A 13,091-nucleotide genomic window follows, 5' to 3' on the forward strand; every position below is an offset into this window, starting at 1 on the left:
GCTTTGAGGGGTTACAGTGACAAGAATCTGAAACCAGAATGAAAAGAGAGCCGTTCATAAGGAATCTCTCCTATTCCATTTCCAGTGTGTATCTGATGAAGGCGGCAGCGCCATCTTTATTCCTTTTCGTGTAGCTCTACTACTCGGTGTTTTTCCCTTGTGTTCTCTCGTAATTTTGGATAAAATTCAACATTATGATGCCTTCTCCGTCCTCTTCTGCCTCTGGAAAGCTGAGTATCATCTTTACTTTGTACAAATGTAAGCTCTTGTCGTTTTGAATTAAATCAAAAGTGATTTTAACGTAAACAAGAGCTGTTGCCTACCGGAGGCATCCTGGATGCTGTCGCTCGGTATACATGGGTCATTTAGTTAGCCAGAGCGACGCTCCCTATTATTATATTTTAATAGATTTAGCTATTTAGCGCCTCTAGGAATTATTATATGATGCCGTTAGTTTTGAGTTCGGAGATTTATGTAACCGATCTTGCCCTTCACGAGGTTTAGTAGCCTAGGCGTCTGGCCCTAGTACTTTCATGCATGATATAAGTTTTTCGAGTGTTACGTTATTGAAGCTATAGGCCAATATTTTATACATGTAAGATATTGTTGAATTTGCTTCTCCTAGATTGTATACTAGAGAGTTTCGGTGATTTAGGTAATCAATTCTCACCGCTCCTAAGCTAGTAGCCTATGGGGCTGTAGTATACTTTCGCACATCTGCAATTGTTCTTTTCTCCTCCAGAGACTAAGTTCAATCCCTCTCTCCCTCTGAGTAAGCCTTAGGCTTAGTTCTAGCGGTTTTATCTGAATAATATTCAGGTATAACTATACTAGGATATGTCTGTCCTGACCTGGTAACCAGAGTGACTGGTTTTTGGGTTGGGACAGAACATCAGAGTTTCTAGTCTGTTGTCTGCGTCTTCCTAGCATAGTGAATGAGTTCCCTTTGCTAGGTTAGGTGCAGACACAGGAGGCTTTGGTTCCTTAGTCCACATCTGAAGGATTCTGTACGAGATGATTCCTTCCTCTAGTGGTCTAGCAGACTGTCCTCTGTTGTTATTTTCGGGCTGAAGAATGAGTTTTCTCCGTTGCCTGGCGAAATAACTACACCTAACTTTGTTCTGGTATAGTGGAGGATAGCAAGTATTGAAAATCTTCCTCCCTAATAGAAAATCCTAGGTTAGGATGAGCTTTCGTAACTGCTGGGTGTGTCTCATACTAGAACAAAGTTTATAGGACCCTTATCCCTTCCCCCTCTCTCTTCCATAGTGATGGCCTAGCCATTGTATCTCTTGGCTGTAGTCCTACTTCCGTACCTAGTGTAGGTTAGGATGGAGGACCGGCTCAGCTATCTGCCGGCCGGCAATTACGTGCTGGCCGGCAGAGACGCTTTTTCTTCTGCAAAGTGTACCCCAGACCTTCCTTGGTCTCCCTTCCTTGTCTGCTGGTAGAGCCCAGCTGGCTATAGATTTATAGGAAGCCTGAATGCTACATTCTCCCCTTCCATATGTTCACTCTTTCTGGATGGAAAGGTCCAATGGCAATGCCGCCTTATAACCTTACATCCATACTTTGTCTCTTACTAGCGTTTTGTACTCCTAGCCCGGCTGCCGGCTTAAACGGCCGGCAGCCGGGCAGGTGGAGGTTCTCTGGTTCATAGTCACTGCCGGTAGGCATGGGTATTGCTACCTTTGCCTGCTAGCAGTAGAAACACAACCCGAAATCTGCACGCCTCTACGATTAGTGGCCGGCAGTCGGGTACTAGTGTTTTCAGCTGCCAGCCGGCACACATTTGAGAACCAGTGACCTGCCGCCTATTATTTAAAGGTAGCATACCTTTGAACTATACAGGGGTAAATGCCGGCCGGCACGTGACGGTGCGTGCTGGCCGGCACAGCAGCATGCGATGTACAGTAGTTACTATATTTGTGGTGTAGTACACACTGCATTAATAAAACTACAGTACAGAGTTTGTTGTAACACTAAAGTTCTTCCAACATACTTAATGTTATCTTGTACAGCCTTTTGTTGAAACCGTACAATATATAGAAAGTGAGTTCTTTCTGTATTCATTCTATCCCGTATATTAAAACTTTATTTCTAGGTGTGAGCTACACCTTAACTTTCCGCTTAGGAAATTACATAAGGTATTCTAGAAAAAGAATTAACCTTAGTTTTGATATCTTGGGAGGTTACAGCAATTGGCTGGACAGGGAATACAAGTGTGTGTCTTTCCTTCTTTCATTTATAGCTTAACTGTGTAAGCTATATGTTTTAATTTAATTGAAAAGCCTTCACTTGATACTCATGGTTTTTCTTCTCTTTACAGGAGGACCATCCAAAATGCGTGAGTATGTTCTGCAATTTCCGCAGCAAGAACTTCTGTGGACATCAGTTTTGCAGGAGGCACGCAGCATGCGCAACCTCCAAAGGTGATCTCCGGTATTGGGACCCTTAGGTTTATACCATATGTTCTAACCTGATTACTGAAGCATTTGACACCCCCAAGTCGGCGGAGTCAAGGGATGCTGTCAGGGAAAAGTTACGAAAATGGGTGAAGGGTTTTCAGAAAAACACTTCAGGCCCCTACATTCCAAATGAAAAAATGAGGGCCTACCTTTTCCCTAAGGCATCGGCTGATGCAGTCATTCCTCAGCCTCAGGAGGAGATGCCAACTGCCCAGAATCCAGTAGATTCTGAAGTCTCGACCGCCCTTCAAGACATCCAATTGGACGATAGGATGTCGGAGGTGTCAGATGATACAGAGAAGGACCTTATGGAAGAAGGTCAGGAGGAGGAGCTGTCCCAGGCTTCTGAAATAGAAGAGGAGGAAATCGACAAGGTGTCGGTTACATCGGTTCCGGCCCCAGAACCTGTTCCTTCTACATCGTCTGCTATCCCAGATGACCTGGGAAGGACTCTTTCTTCTATTGTTGAGATGATTCAACAAATACAAAAGAAGAATGATTAAAAGGAAGCTGCAATGAAACTGGAGATACATAGACTTGCAGCATCACGTGGGCCCCAGAAGCGACTCAACGTGAAGGATCTTCCTTTGTGCTTGGATACCAATCATTGGAGGTATGCCGAACACATGCCAATGACAACCGGAAAGATTGTTATTTCGGAGAAGTTGGGTGCAATTCCCCTGGAAGATGTGGAAATTTGACTCAACAAAGACTCTTACCCGGACTGCTATGTCCGTCTTAAGGAGCCAGCCTCAAAGGAGGAGACGGAGCCGAAGGAGGTCAGAGTTCTTGACCAAAATAAAGTAGATTCGTTACTAGCGAGCTCGATGAAAGAGAGGGGCTTCATGAACTCAAAGGTGCCAGCCTTGAGTAAGAAGCTTCCCTCCTTTGTGGCCTCTCCAACCGGAGCCTTTCTCTTCATGGAAAAGGGATATAAGGCAGCCTTAAAGGCGGTAGAGGCATGGAAACCATGCCCCTCCTTGGAGGAGTGCAAGCCGCTATCTCTGACCTTGCCCTTGGACCAAAAAGACAGGAAGGACGTCCACCTTACCTTCTCAGTCGGGAAGCTGGAAGCTGATATTGCTGAACGTCAGTTTGGTGAGGAACTTCCAAAGATGTCGTAGTTTCCCTTGCTCAGAGAGCAAGAGACGAAAGAAAGACTTGCAGCATTGATGTCATTGCAAACGACATTAGAAATGATGGCAAGTGACCGCAAGAACCAGGACATGTTCATGGTAGTGGCCAAAACCCATCTGGCCACAGTTACGAAGGATCTCTATAGCTTTATTAAAGCTAGGAGAGCCTGTAGAGAGTTCGTGTTCGCCTCGGCTGCGGTGAGGCACGAACCGAGGAAGCTGATCTCCTTTTGTATCTGGGGTAAGGACCTCTTTCCCAACGAAGTGGTTAAAGAGGTAGTAGACAAGGCCGCCACAGAGAATAGGAACCTTCTCAAAAAGTGGGCCTTAGATCTTAAGAGAGAGTCTTCTCCGGATGAGGGTCTCCAACCCAAGAAGAAGACAAAAAGGCCTAGGCTATCCTCTCGGTCGGGTAAACCCTACCGACAGCAACAACAACAACTTCCTGCGACCGCGGTGCCTCAGATAATGGCACAACCTCAAACCACGTACCAGCTGGTACCTCAACAAGTGGGGACACAGTCGCCAGTTTTTAACCCAGCCTTCGAAAGGCAGACTTCTTCCTTTCGTTCAAAAGCTAGAGGAACAGCCAGAGGTTCTTCTATATGCCCTTCAAGGGAAAAGGGATCCATGGGAGGACGCGGTCAAGGAGGCAAGGCCTCAGGTCCACAACAACAGAAGTGAGATACTTCCAATAGGAGGGAGACTACATCTATTTAGGGATCGTTGGACCTTCGATCCCTGGGCCCAGAGCCTAATAAAGAATGGACTAGGTTGGAGCTGGAGCAGTCCTCCACCTCAAGTTCCTCAATTCTTCCAACACTCTACCCCCGTTCTGGAAGAATATGTCCGAGAACTCTTAGAGAAAAGAGTAATCCGAAAAGTTAAGTCCATCAAGTTCCAAGGAAGGCTTTTTTGTTTTCCAAAGAAGGACTCAGAAAAACTCAGAGTCATTCTAGACTTGTCGCCACTCAACAAGTTCAGAGTGAACTACAAGTTCAGAATGCTCACAATTCAACACATAAGGACCCTGCTGCCCAAAAGGGCATATACCGTCTCTATAGACTTGTCTGACGCTTATTGGCACGTTCCAATTAATCGTCACCTCTCCTCCTACCTAGGCTTCAAGTTACATAGAGAACTTTATGCCTTCAGAGCCATGCCTTTTGGGCTAAACATAGCCCCAAGGATTTTCACGAAGCTTGCGAATGCAGCCGTCCATCAATTACGCTTAAAGGGGATCAAAGTAGTGGCCTACTTGGACGACTGGCTGGTGTGGTCAGCATCCAGGACGGAATGCATGCAAGCCTCTAAGACAGTGATTCAATTCCTGGAACATATGGGATTCAAGATCAACATCAAAAAGTCTTGACTATCTCCAGCTCAAAAGTTTCAGTGGTTGGGAATCCACTGGAATTTGGAGTCACATCGACTTTCCATTCCTAGGAAGAAGAGGAAAGAAATAGCAGGATCTGTCAAGAGACTATTGAAATCCAAACAGATATCAAGACGCGAACAGGAGAGAGTGCTGGGTTCTCTTCAGTTTGCTTTGATAACAGATCCAGTGCTAAGAGCACAGCTAAAGGATGCAACAGGAGTCTGGAGAAAATACGCATCAAACGTGCGAAGAGATCTAATGAGGCCACTACCGACTCGACTGCGAACGCATCTCAAGCCGTGGTCCAATGCCAAGCAATTGAAGAAATCAATACTTCTTCAACCTCCTCCCCAGTCAGTGATTATCCACACAGACGCTTCAAAGGAAGGCTGAGGAGGTCACTCTCATCAGATGAGAGTCCAAGGAGCTTGGTCCAATCTGTTCAAGTCATTTCACGTCAACTTTCTAGAAGCTATGGCAGTACTTCTGACACTAAATAAAGTATATCCTCGCCACTCGACCCACACAATATTGGTTCTAGACAGCGAGGTGATAGTGGGGTGCTTGAATCGACAAAGGTCAAGGTCACCTCAAATCAACCAAGTGATGTTGGCCATATTCTGTTTGGCGGAAAGAAAGAAATGGTACCTCTCAGCAGTTCACATTCAAGGGTTCCGCAAAGTGACAGCGGACGCTCTATCAAGGTTTACACCAATAGAGTCAGAATGGTCCCTAGACGCAGGATCGTTCTCCTTTATCTCGAGTCAAGTCCCGGAGCTGCAGATAGACCTCTTTGCGACGAAAGACAGCAAGAAAATAGATCGTTATGTGTCCCCATACGAGGATCCGCTTGCAGAGGCGGTGGACGCTGTGTCCCTAGACTGGAACAGATGGTCCAGTATTATCTGTTCCCTCCGCACAACCTCCTTTTGAAGGTCCTCGACAAACTGAGATCCTTCAAAGGGAAAGCAGCAATAGTGGCCCACAAGTGGCCAAGCAGCATGTGGTTCCCTTTGGCATGGGAACTACAACTAAAGTTCGTACCGCTACCAGATCCATCCCTGTCTCGGCGAGTACAGAAGTCGACTGTCTTCGCTTCATCAGGGAAAACCCGGAACCTACATCTCATGATTTTCTCTCCTTAGCAACGAGAAAAAGGTTTGGGGTATCAAAAGCCAGTTTAGACTTTTTAGAGGAAAACTAAAAGAAATCTCGACAGATTTCTATTTATCATTTTTCATTCACCTTCATGAGCAAGTTTTAGCAGCCAACAAAATATTATTGTGCACGTCCGCCTTGACAAGACAGATGCTATATGCCTTTCAGGTCGACCTTTCTAACGACGTTCTTAATGAATTACGAAGGCCCATGCAAGGCTTAGTCATTCAGCGCCTCCAAGACCCATTTCATGGTCATTAGATAAGATTCATCATTGTGCCTAAATAATGAACAATGAAGGATGCGCTTAGGAGGATTTCAATTAAAAGTCACATTTCTGTTTGTACTCGCTTTGGGGGCCAGAGTTAGTGAAACAGTGGCTCTCTCTAGAGAGGAAGGCCGCGTCCAGTTTTTGGAGGGAGAACTGAATCTATTTCCAGACCCAACGTTTCTTACCAAGAACGAGCTACTCACCAACAGGTGGGGTCCCTAGAGATTCTGCCCTCTGAAGGAAGATGCATCTCTATGTCCAGTGGAGTGCCTAAAGGTCTATCTTCATAGAACTTCAGACTTTAAGGGAGGATAGCTGTTCAGAGGAGAAACCTCGGGCTCAAAGCTATCTCTGAAACTACTAAGGGTGAAACTCACCTGTGTTATTCGTAGAGCGGATCCAGACAGTACACCCGTAAGTCATGATCCGAGGAAAGTTGCCTCTTCCATGTAATTCATTAATTATATAGACTTTGAACATCTTCGTTCGTACACCAGCTGGTAGTCATCCAGGGTGTTCTTTATGCACTATGCGAAGCAAGTGGAGCATCTCAAGAGGTCTGTGGTAGCAGCAGGTAGAATTCTTGAACCTTCTGTTTAAATCTGTGAGGAACATTGTAATTAATTTGGGACGATTAACTAAGAGGGTGGGTGTGTAGTCACAGTTTGTTACTACACACTGAGCGATAGGCCACTAATGTGTCCTTACGAACTGTTCCATTGTCTTTGGTGAACTATAGCATAATACGGACACTTGTACCAAGCGTTTCTTACGCTAGTGTAAATAAACAGTATGCAGACTGTATCCTTATTATTAGTAATTCGATTGAAGTGGCAAATCTGTTTCCTGTTAGACGAAACAATATTTTCTGTTGACTATTTTCTTTATGCTTTAATGGATATCGTCCACATTTTATAAATTCTATAAATGTTGATCTGATTTGTATGTTTATTAGATTTTTAATAAACTAGTTCATAGTGAAGCCTGGGTCTTATTTGCCCACACTCATTTTATTAGAAATGTAGTGAGTATTAAGATTAAAATATGGATGATTTTATCATGGAATGTCTTTTAAGATTGTTCCTTTCTTCAAGCAAAAATCCTCCCGCTTTAAGGAAGGGTTGTCGTTGTAGCCTAAGGGGATAGTGGTAGATATGCAAAATTTGTTCCTATGTGGATATAACTGTTATCCAATAGTTAATAAGAGTAGATACATTGGGGGATATGTCAGGAATTCATACTGACATTGGTGACTCTTATACTAACTTTGCTTTATAATGTATCGGGCGAGACCACTGTAGAAGCTTGTCATTTTGTCATCCATAGTTATTATGTACTCCTCGAGACTTTTCGAGTCTAGTAAGACTCTTCCCTGTAGGGGGCAGGAAGCACTAACATAGTTCATGCTTAGACGAAATGATGTATGACGGTAACATCATAGGTCTCTAGGTCTAGACGGACCAGGAAAATACTTTCTTGAGAGTACGGCACCAATTGAGAAGCCGCAGATACAGTAATGCTCTGGTAAACTTCCAACAGGACGACATGGCCTGAGCCCAAAAAAATGATTTTGAGCGAAGCATAAATCTATTTTTGGGTGAGGTAGCCTTGTCGTCCTGATGGACCCGCCCTTCCTTTTATCGTAAAAGGGCTTATTGACCCCTCCCTATAATACAGTATCTGTAGCACCACGTATATCGCTACAAGGAATAAAGATGGTGATGCCGCCTTCATCTGATACACACTGGAAACGGAATAGTAGAGATTCCTTATGAAATGGTCTCTTTTCATTCTCGTTTCAGATTCTTTTCACTGTAACCCCTTGAAGCGTTAATACTGTTCGGGGTGAAGATAGCTATGTGACGTGTCAAGAATACTTCCTCTGATATTATGCAATATCCCTGTTAGATTTATTTAGGGATATTCGTTCCAGGAGTTAAAATTCTGGATACCATAAGGTGAAATTCTCTGGGAATATTACTGTAGTCATATATACCCTAGGAAGCTATCCATTAGGAACTTCCATCAGGACGACATGGCTACCTTACCCAAAACTAGATTTTTCGCTTCGTTAAAAATCCGTTTTGTTATGAGAAAGACTTTTGGTATTAAAGAGATTATTTGTTCAAGTTTTACCTAGGTTAGGACAGTGGTGCATGTCTTGGGCAAATGATTATTTTTGTTTGACTGCAGCTGAAAGGCCGTTGTGTTTGTGAATGTTGTATTATAATTTTTATTCTTTTACCAGCGTGTAAGTGTTTGATTATTTTTTGAGTAAGTACAGTTTTGTTTATGTTTGCTTGTCGTGATTGTGAATGATAGGAACAATTTATTCCTTATCTTTGATTATAGACTGATAGTTTAGTTAGTTAGGAGTATTCATAAGTGTTTTTATTTTTTTTTAATTTTGCAGGACTTAATTCCTCCTTTGGAGAACTTATTTTTTAATGTTGCTCAACTGTTGATGACCTGGCCTGCAATTAATTGTGTTTAGACTGCTGTAGTGGATTGACCAACTGCTGATGACCTGGATTGCATTCAAGAACCTGAGTTGATTGTTCTTGTGTCAATGTTAATGATTATTATGATAATGATGATGATGATGATGATGACACCTATGATGCGAAGAGTTAAGGCCGTTGGGGGAAATTAACAGACACTTCTGTTCCTCATAGAGTGGTGTTGTGCCAAATAAGACAATTGGCTAAGTGAATCATTACTTAAGTGTTTTTTTGGGACTGCTATCTAGCGAAAGTGATAAGTGAACACATGCATATATATATATATATATATATATATATATATATATATATATATATATATATATATATATATATATATATATATATATATATATATATATATAAGTTTCAAGCTTTATTTATTTTGAGGGTTTATTTGATTGTGGAAGGGCTTTTTGTGTTAATTGTTTTAGTTTTAAGGAATATAGTTTTAAGGGTTTGTTTTGTTTTTATGTCCTTTTTGTCCAAGAGTCGCGCTGCTGATAACGTAAGGGGAAAGTTTGTGCTAAGGGTACATTTGTCTGTTTAGAATGATTCAAGGGTGTGAGGCTTGTTCATTTGACACCCTGCCACATTATTTTGGCGACCAAAAACGAAATTCCGAGGTGGGATAGGAAGCTGGACTCTTGGACAAAGGACTGAATTATGTTAAGAAATTAGATATAAGACTGAAAAAAATGGCAAAGCAGAACAAATTATTAAGGGAGGAATTGCCGCTGATTAAGGAGCGAGAGGAGAAGTTGTTGTTAGAGAATGCGAGGTTGATTCGTGAGAATGAGGAGATGCAAAGGAAACTAAGGGAAATTCGGGGAACTGTAAAGAGAGTGTAAGAGGGTATGGAGATTAGGATGCAAGAGAATGAAGAACGATGTAGAAAAGAATGGATGCTATGATAGGGCAAGTATTGAGAATGATGAAAACTTTCATGGGCAAAAGTGCAGTCGGAGGAGTGGTTTCTGCTTCGGATAATGGGGTGATAGTGGAAGAGAAGGTTAAGGTAAGTGATAATAGGGAAGAGAGTGATTGCAAGATTGAAGATAAGGAAATTAGGCAGAATAAGGAGGAACAGAAATGTGATAGGAAGAATGAGAAGAAAGGTTAAAATAATGTGAAGAGGGAAAAGAAGAAAGATCAGGGTGAGAGTGAGGAAGATCATGAATGGGTGAAAGTGGTAAGTAAGAAAAAGGGTAAGAAGGAAATGGTTAAGGATAGGAATTTAAGTGTCAAATTTGATTCGTTATATTCGAATTAGGAATCAATAAGGGATTGGGCAGTGAAGATAGTAGTAGGAATGAAATTGAAGTTTGTAAGACAGTGGTTATGAGAGAGGTACCGAGGTGTGAAAAGTTTAATGAATATAGCAATAGGGATGAGTATGACTTTTTTTAGGGAGTATGAAAGGTTCTGTCAGGCTAAGCATGGTGATAGTAAGAGAGTTTGGGCTTGGGAGTTAGGAAAATATGTGACAGGGTATTTGTTGACATTGTATGGTGTGATAATGAGTGTAGGGAATGTTGATTATGAAAGTGTGAAAAAGAGAATAATTGAACAGGTAAAACATATGAAAGGAAGTGTTAGGTATAGGCGTAAGAAGGATTTTGATGAAGCCAAATGAATAAAGGAGAGGTAATATCAATGTATGTGTGTAGGCTGGAAACGTTAGCTGGGAAGAAGTATGGGATGAAGGCATAAATGAGAATAAGGAATTAATGAAGAAGTTTTTAGCTACTGGGCTTGAGAATGTTGCTGAGTTTATTAATTTGAAACCTAAGGGGAAGATGAGGTGGACGAAAGAAAGATTGACATGGGATGATATTTCAGAGATAGTTCGGGATTACGAGTTAGATAGGTGTATGAAAGAAAGTAAATCTGTTAATGTAAGAACTGGAATGTAGGAAAGTGTGCCAGAATTTGTTAGTTTTAGAGATGCTGTTATGAGAGGACCGATGAGAGTAGCTGATAGTGTAGTAGATAGGAGTGTTAGGGCGAGTAATGTTAGAATACCTATACGGATAAATGAAGGGTATAGGCAAGGGAATCAGGCTTGGAGAGGTAGGAGTGCTAGTGCACAGGGAGGTAGGACAGGTAGTTGTGCCCGTGAAGAGAAGTGTTATAGGTGTGGAAAAGTAGGGCATAAGAAGAATGAGTGTAAATGGGCATTAGGAGCATGTTTCAGATGTGGAGAGACAGGCCATCGTATTAGTGAGTGTAAGAAAGAGAAAGTGGCTAAGTGTTCTGGGTGTGGTATGACTGGGCATATAGCGAGTGGATGTAGGAGTGATCATACGAATGTGATTTGCCGCAATTGTGGTCAGAATGGGCATTATGCGAGGATGTGTCAGAAACAGCGTGTTAAATGTACTGATTGTGGTGCAGATGGGCAAATAGCGAGGGTTTGTAGGAAGAAGGGATTAAGCCAGCCAGGATATTTGGGAAACTAGTTAGTCAGATGGTTCAAATGGGTGAGTCCTCCTGTGTGTGCAGAAGGAATAGGATCAATGTTCGTGGTAATGGGAGGAATAAATGGTTGGAAATGAGTAAGTATGAACTTAGTATGCACGAGATGGTAGGGCTAGAAAATAAATAATTAGTGTTAGTTGAATATAGGAAAAAGAGGTTTTAAAGTTTTAAGCGAGGAAAAAATACAAGGGAAATTTATAGGTATAGGTAGGAATCCGAATAAGCATGGCAAGGGTATAAATGTACAGGTGAGTATGGAAGATAAATGTATTAATACAGCTGAATTATGGCCGAATATGAATGATACCAATAGTGTGTGTTGTTTTTCCTTAGCTGATGTAAAAGAAAGTTTGACGAATGCAAGAATGAGAGATAGGAGAATGATAAGTAGTATGGATGAAACTTTTATTAAAGTAGAAAAAGGTTTGGTTGCGATGGATGAGTTGTTGACAGAAATATGTGAGATTTTAAGGCCCGATGATAGTGAGGTAGATGAAATAGTGCATGATATATTAAATGATAGGAGTATAGATTAGTAATGGAATAGGACATTGAATGATAGCGATATGGAAGAAGGGAATGAGAGAGTATATGAAGGCACAGTTACTCGAAGTAGTGGTCCTGTTCCCGACTGTGACTGGGTAATGAAAAATATTAGGTAATTGTTGTGTAAGATGGCTTTGGCAAAGTAATTGGGGAGGAATGAGAGGCTTAATTCTAATTTTTTATATTTATTTATTTATGGTTTGTCAAATCAAGAGAGAGAGAGAGAGAGAGAGAGAGAGAGAGAGAGAGAGAGAGAGAGAGAGAGTATGTCAGCGAGCGGCAGGTAGTTAGTGTATTGATTGTTTGTCATGAAAGAAGACTTTTCGTATAAATTAGATTGTTTGTTCATGTTTTAGCTAGGTTACGACAGTGGTGCATGTCTTGGGCAAATGATTATTTTGATTTGACTGTAGCTAGAGGCAGTTGTGTTTGCAAATGCTCGATTATAATTCTTATTCTTTTACCAGTGTGGAAGTGTTTGATTATTTTTTGAGTAAATAGAGTTTTGTTTATATATGCTTGTCATGACTGCGAAAGATAGGACCAGTTTATTATTTGTCTTTGATTGTAGTGCGATAGGTTAGTTAGTTAGTTAGGAGTGTTCGTAAGTGTTTTTATTTTTTTTTTCATTTTGCAGGCTGTAATTGCTCCTTTGGAGAACTTATTTTTGAATGTTGTTCAACCATTGATGACCTGGCCTGTAATTAATTATGTTTTGACTGCTGTAGTGAATTTACCGACTGTTTATGACCTGGATTGCCCTCAAGAACCTGAGTTGATTATTCTTGTGTCAATGATAATGATTATTAGGATGATTATGATGATGATGACGAGGTCACCTATGACCCGAAGAGTTAAGGCCGTTGTGGCAAATTAACAGACACTTCTGTTTCTCATAGCGGTGTTGTGCCAAATAAGACAGTTGCCTATGTGAGTCATTACTTAAGTGTTTTTTTTGTGACTGTTATCTAGTGAAAGTGGTAAGTGAAAACACGTAATATATATATATATATATATATATATATATATATATATATATATATATATATATATATATATATATATATATATATATATATATATATATATATATATATATATATATATATATATATATATATATATATATATATATATATATGTTTTTGTGTT

General features: G+C 41.2%; 1 protein-coding gene across 1 annotated transcript; it reads left to right on the forward strand.

Annotated features, from left to right (window-relative positions):
- The first annotated feature begins 10,879 nt into the window (after window positions 1-10,879).
- On the forward strand, window positions 10,880-11,374 carry LOC137640817 (CCHC-type zinc finger nucleic acid binding protein-like). The gene has a single exon (XM_068373286.1). The coding sequence runs from the start codon at window positions 10,880-10,882 to the stop codon at window positions 11,372-11,374; it is 495 nt and encodes a 164-aa protein (XP_068229387.1).
- Window positions 11,375-13,091: the final 1,717 nt, after the last annotated feature.

Source organism: Palaemon carinicauda, chromosome 5, assembly GCF_036898095.1.
Source record: "Palaemon carinicauda isolate YSFRI2023 chromosome 5, ASM3689809v2, whole genome shotgun sequence".
Classification (NCBI taxonomy): Eukaryota; Metazoa; Arthropoda; class Malacostraca; order Decapoda; family Palaemonidae; genus Palaemon; species Palaemon carinicauda.

What these genes read in the sequence shown, in the direction of transcription:
- LOC137640817 (XM_068373286.1), top strand. Translation starts at nt 10,880, where the DNA reads ATGAGAGTAGCTGATAGTGTAGTAGATAGGAGTGTTAGGGCGAGTAAT.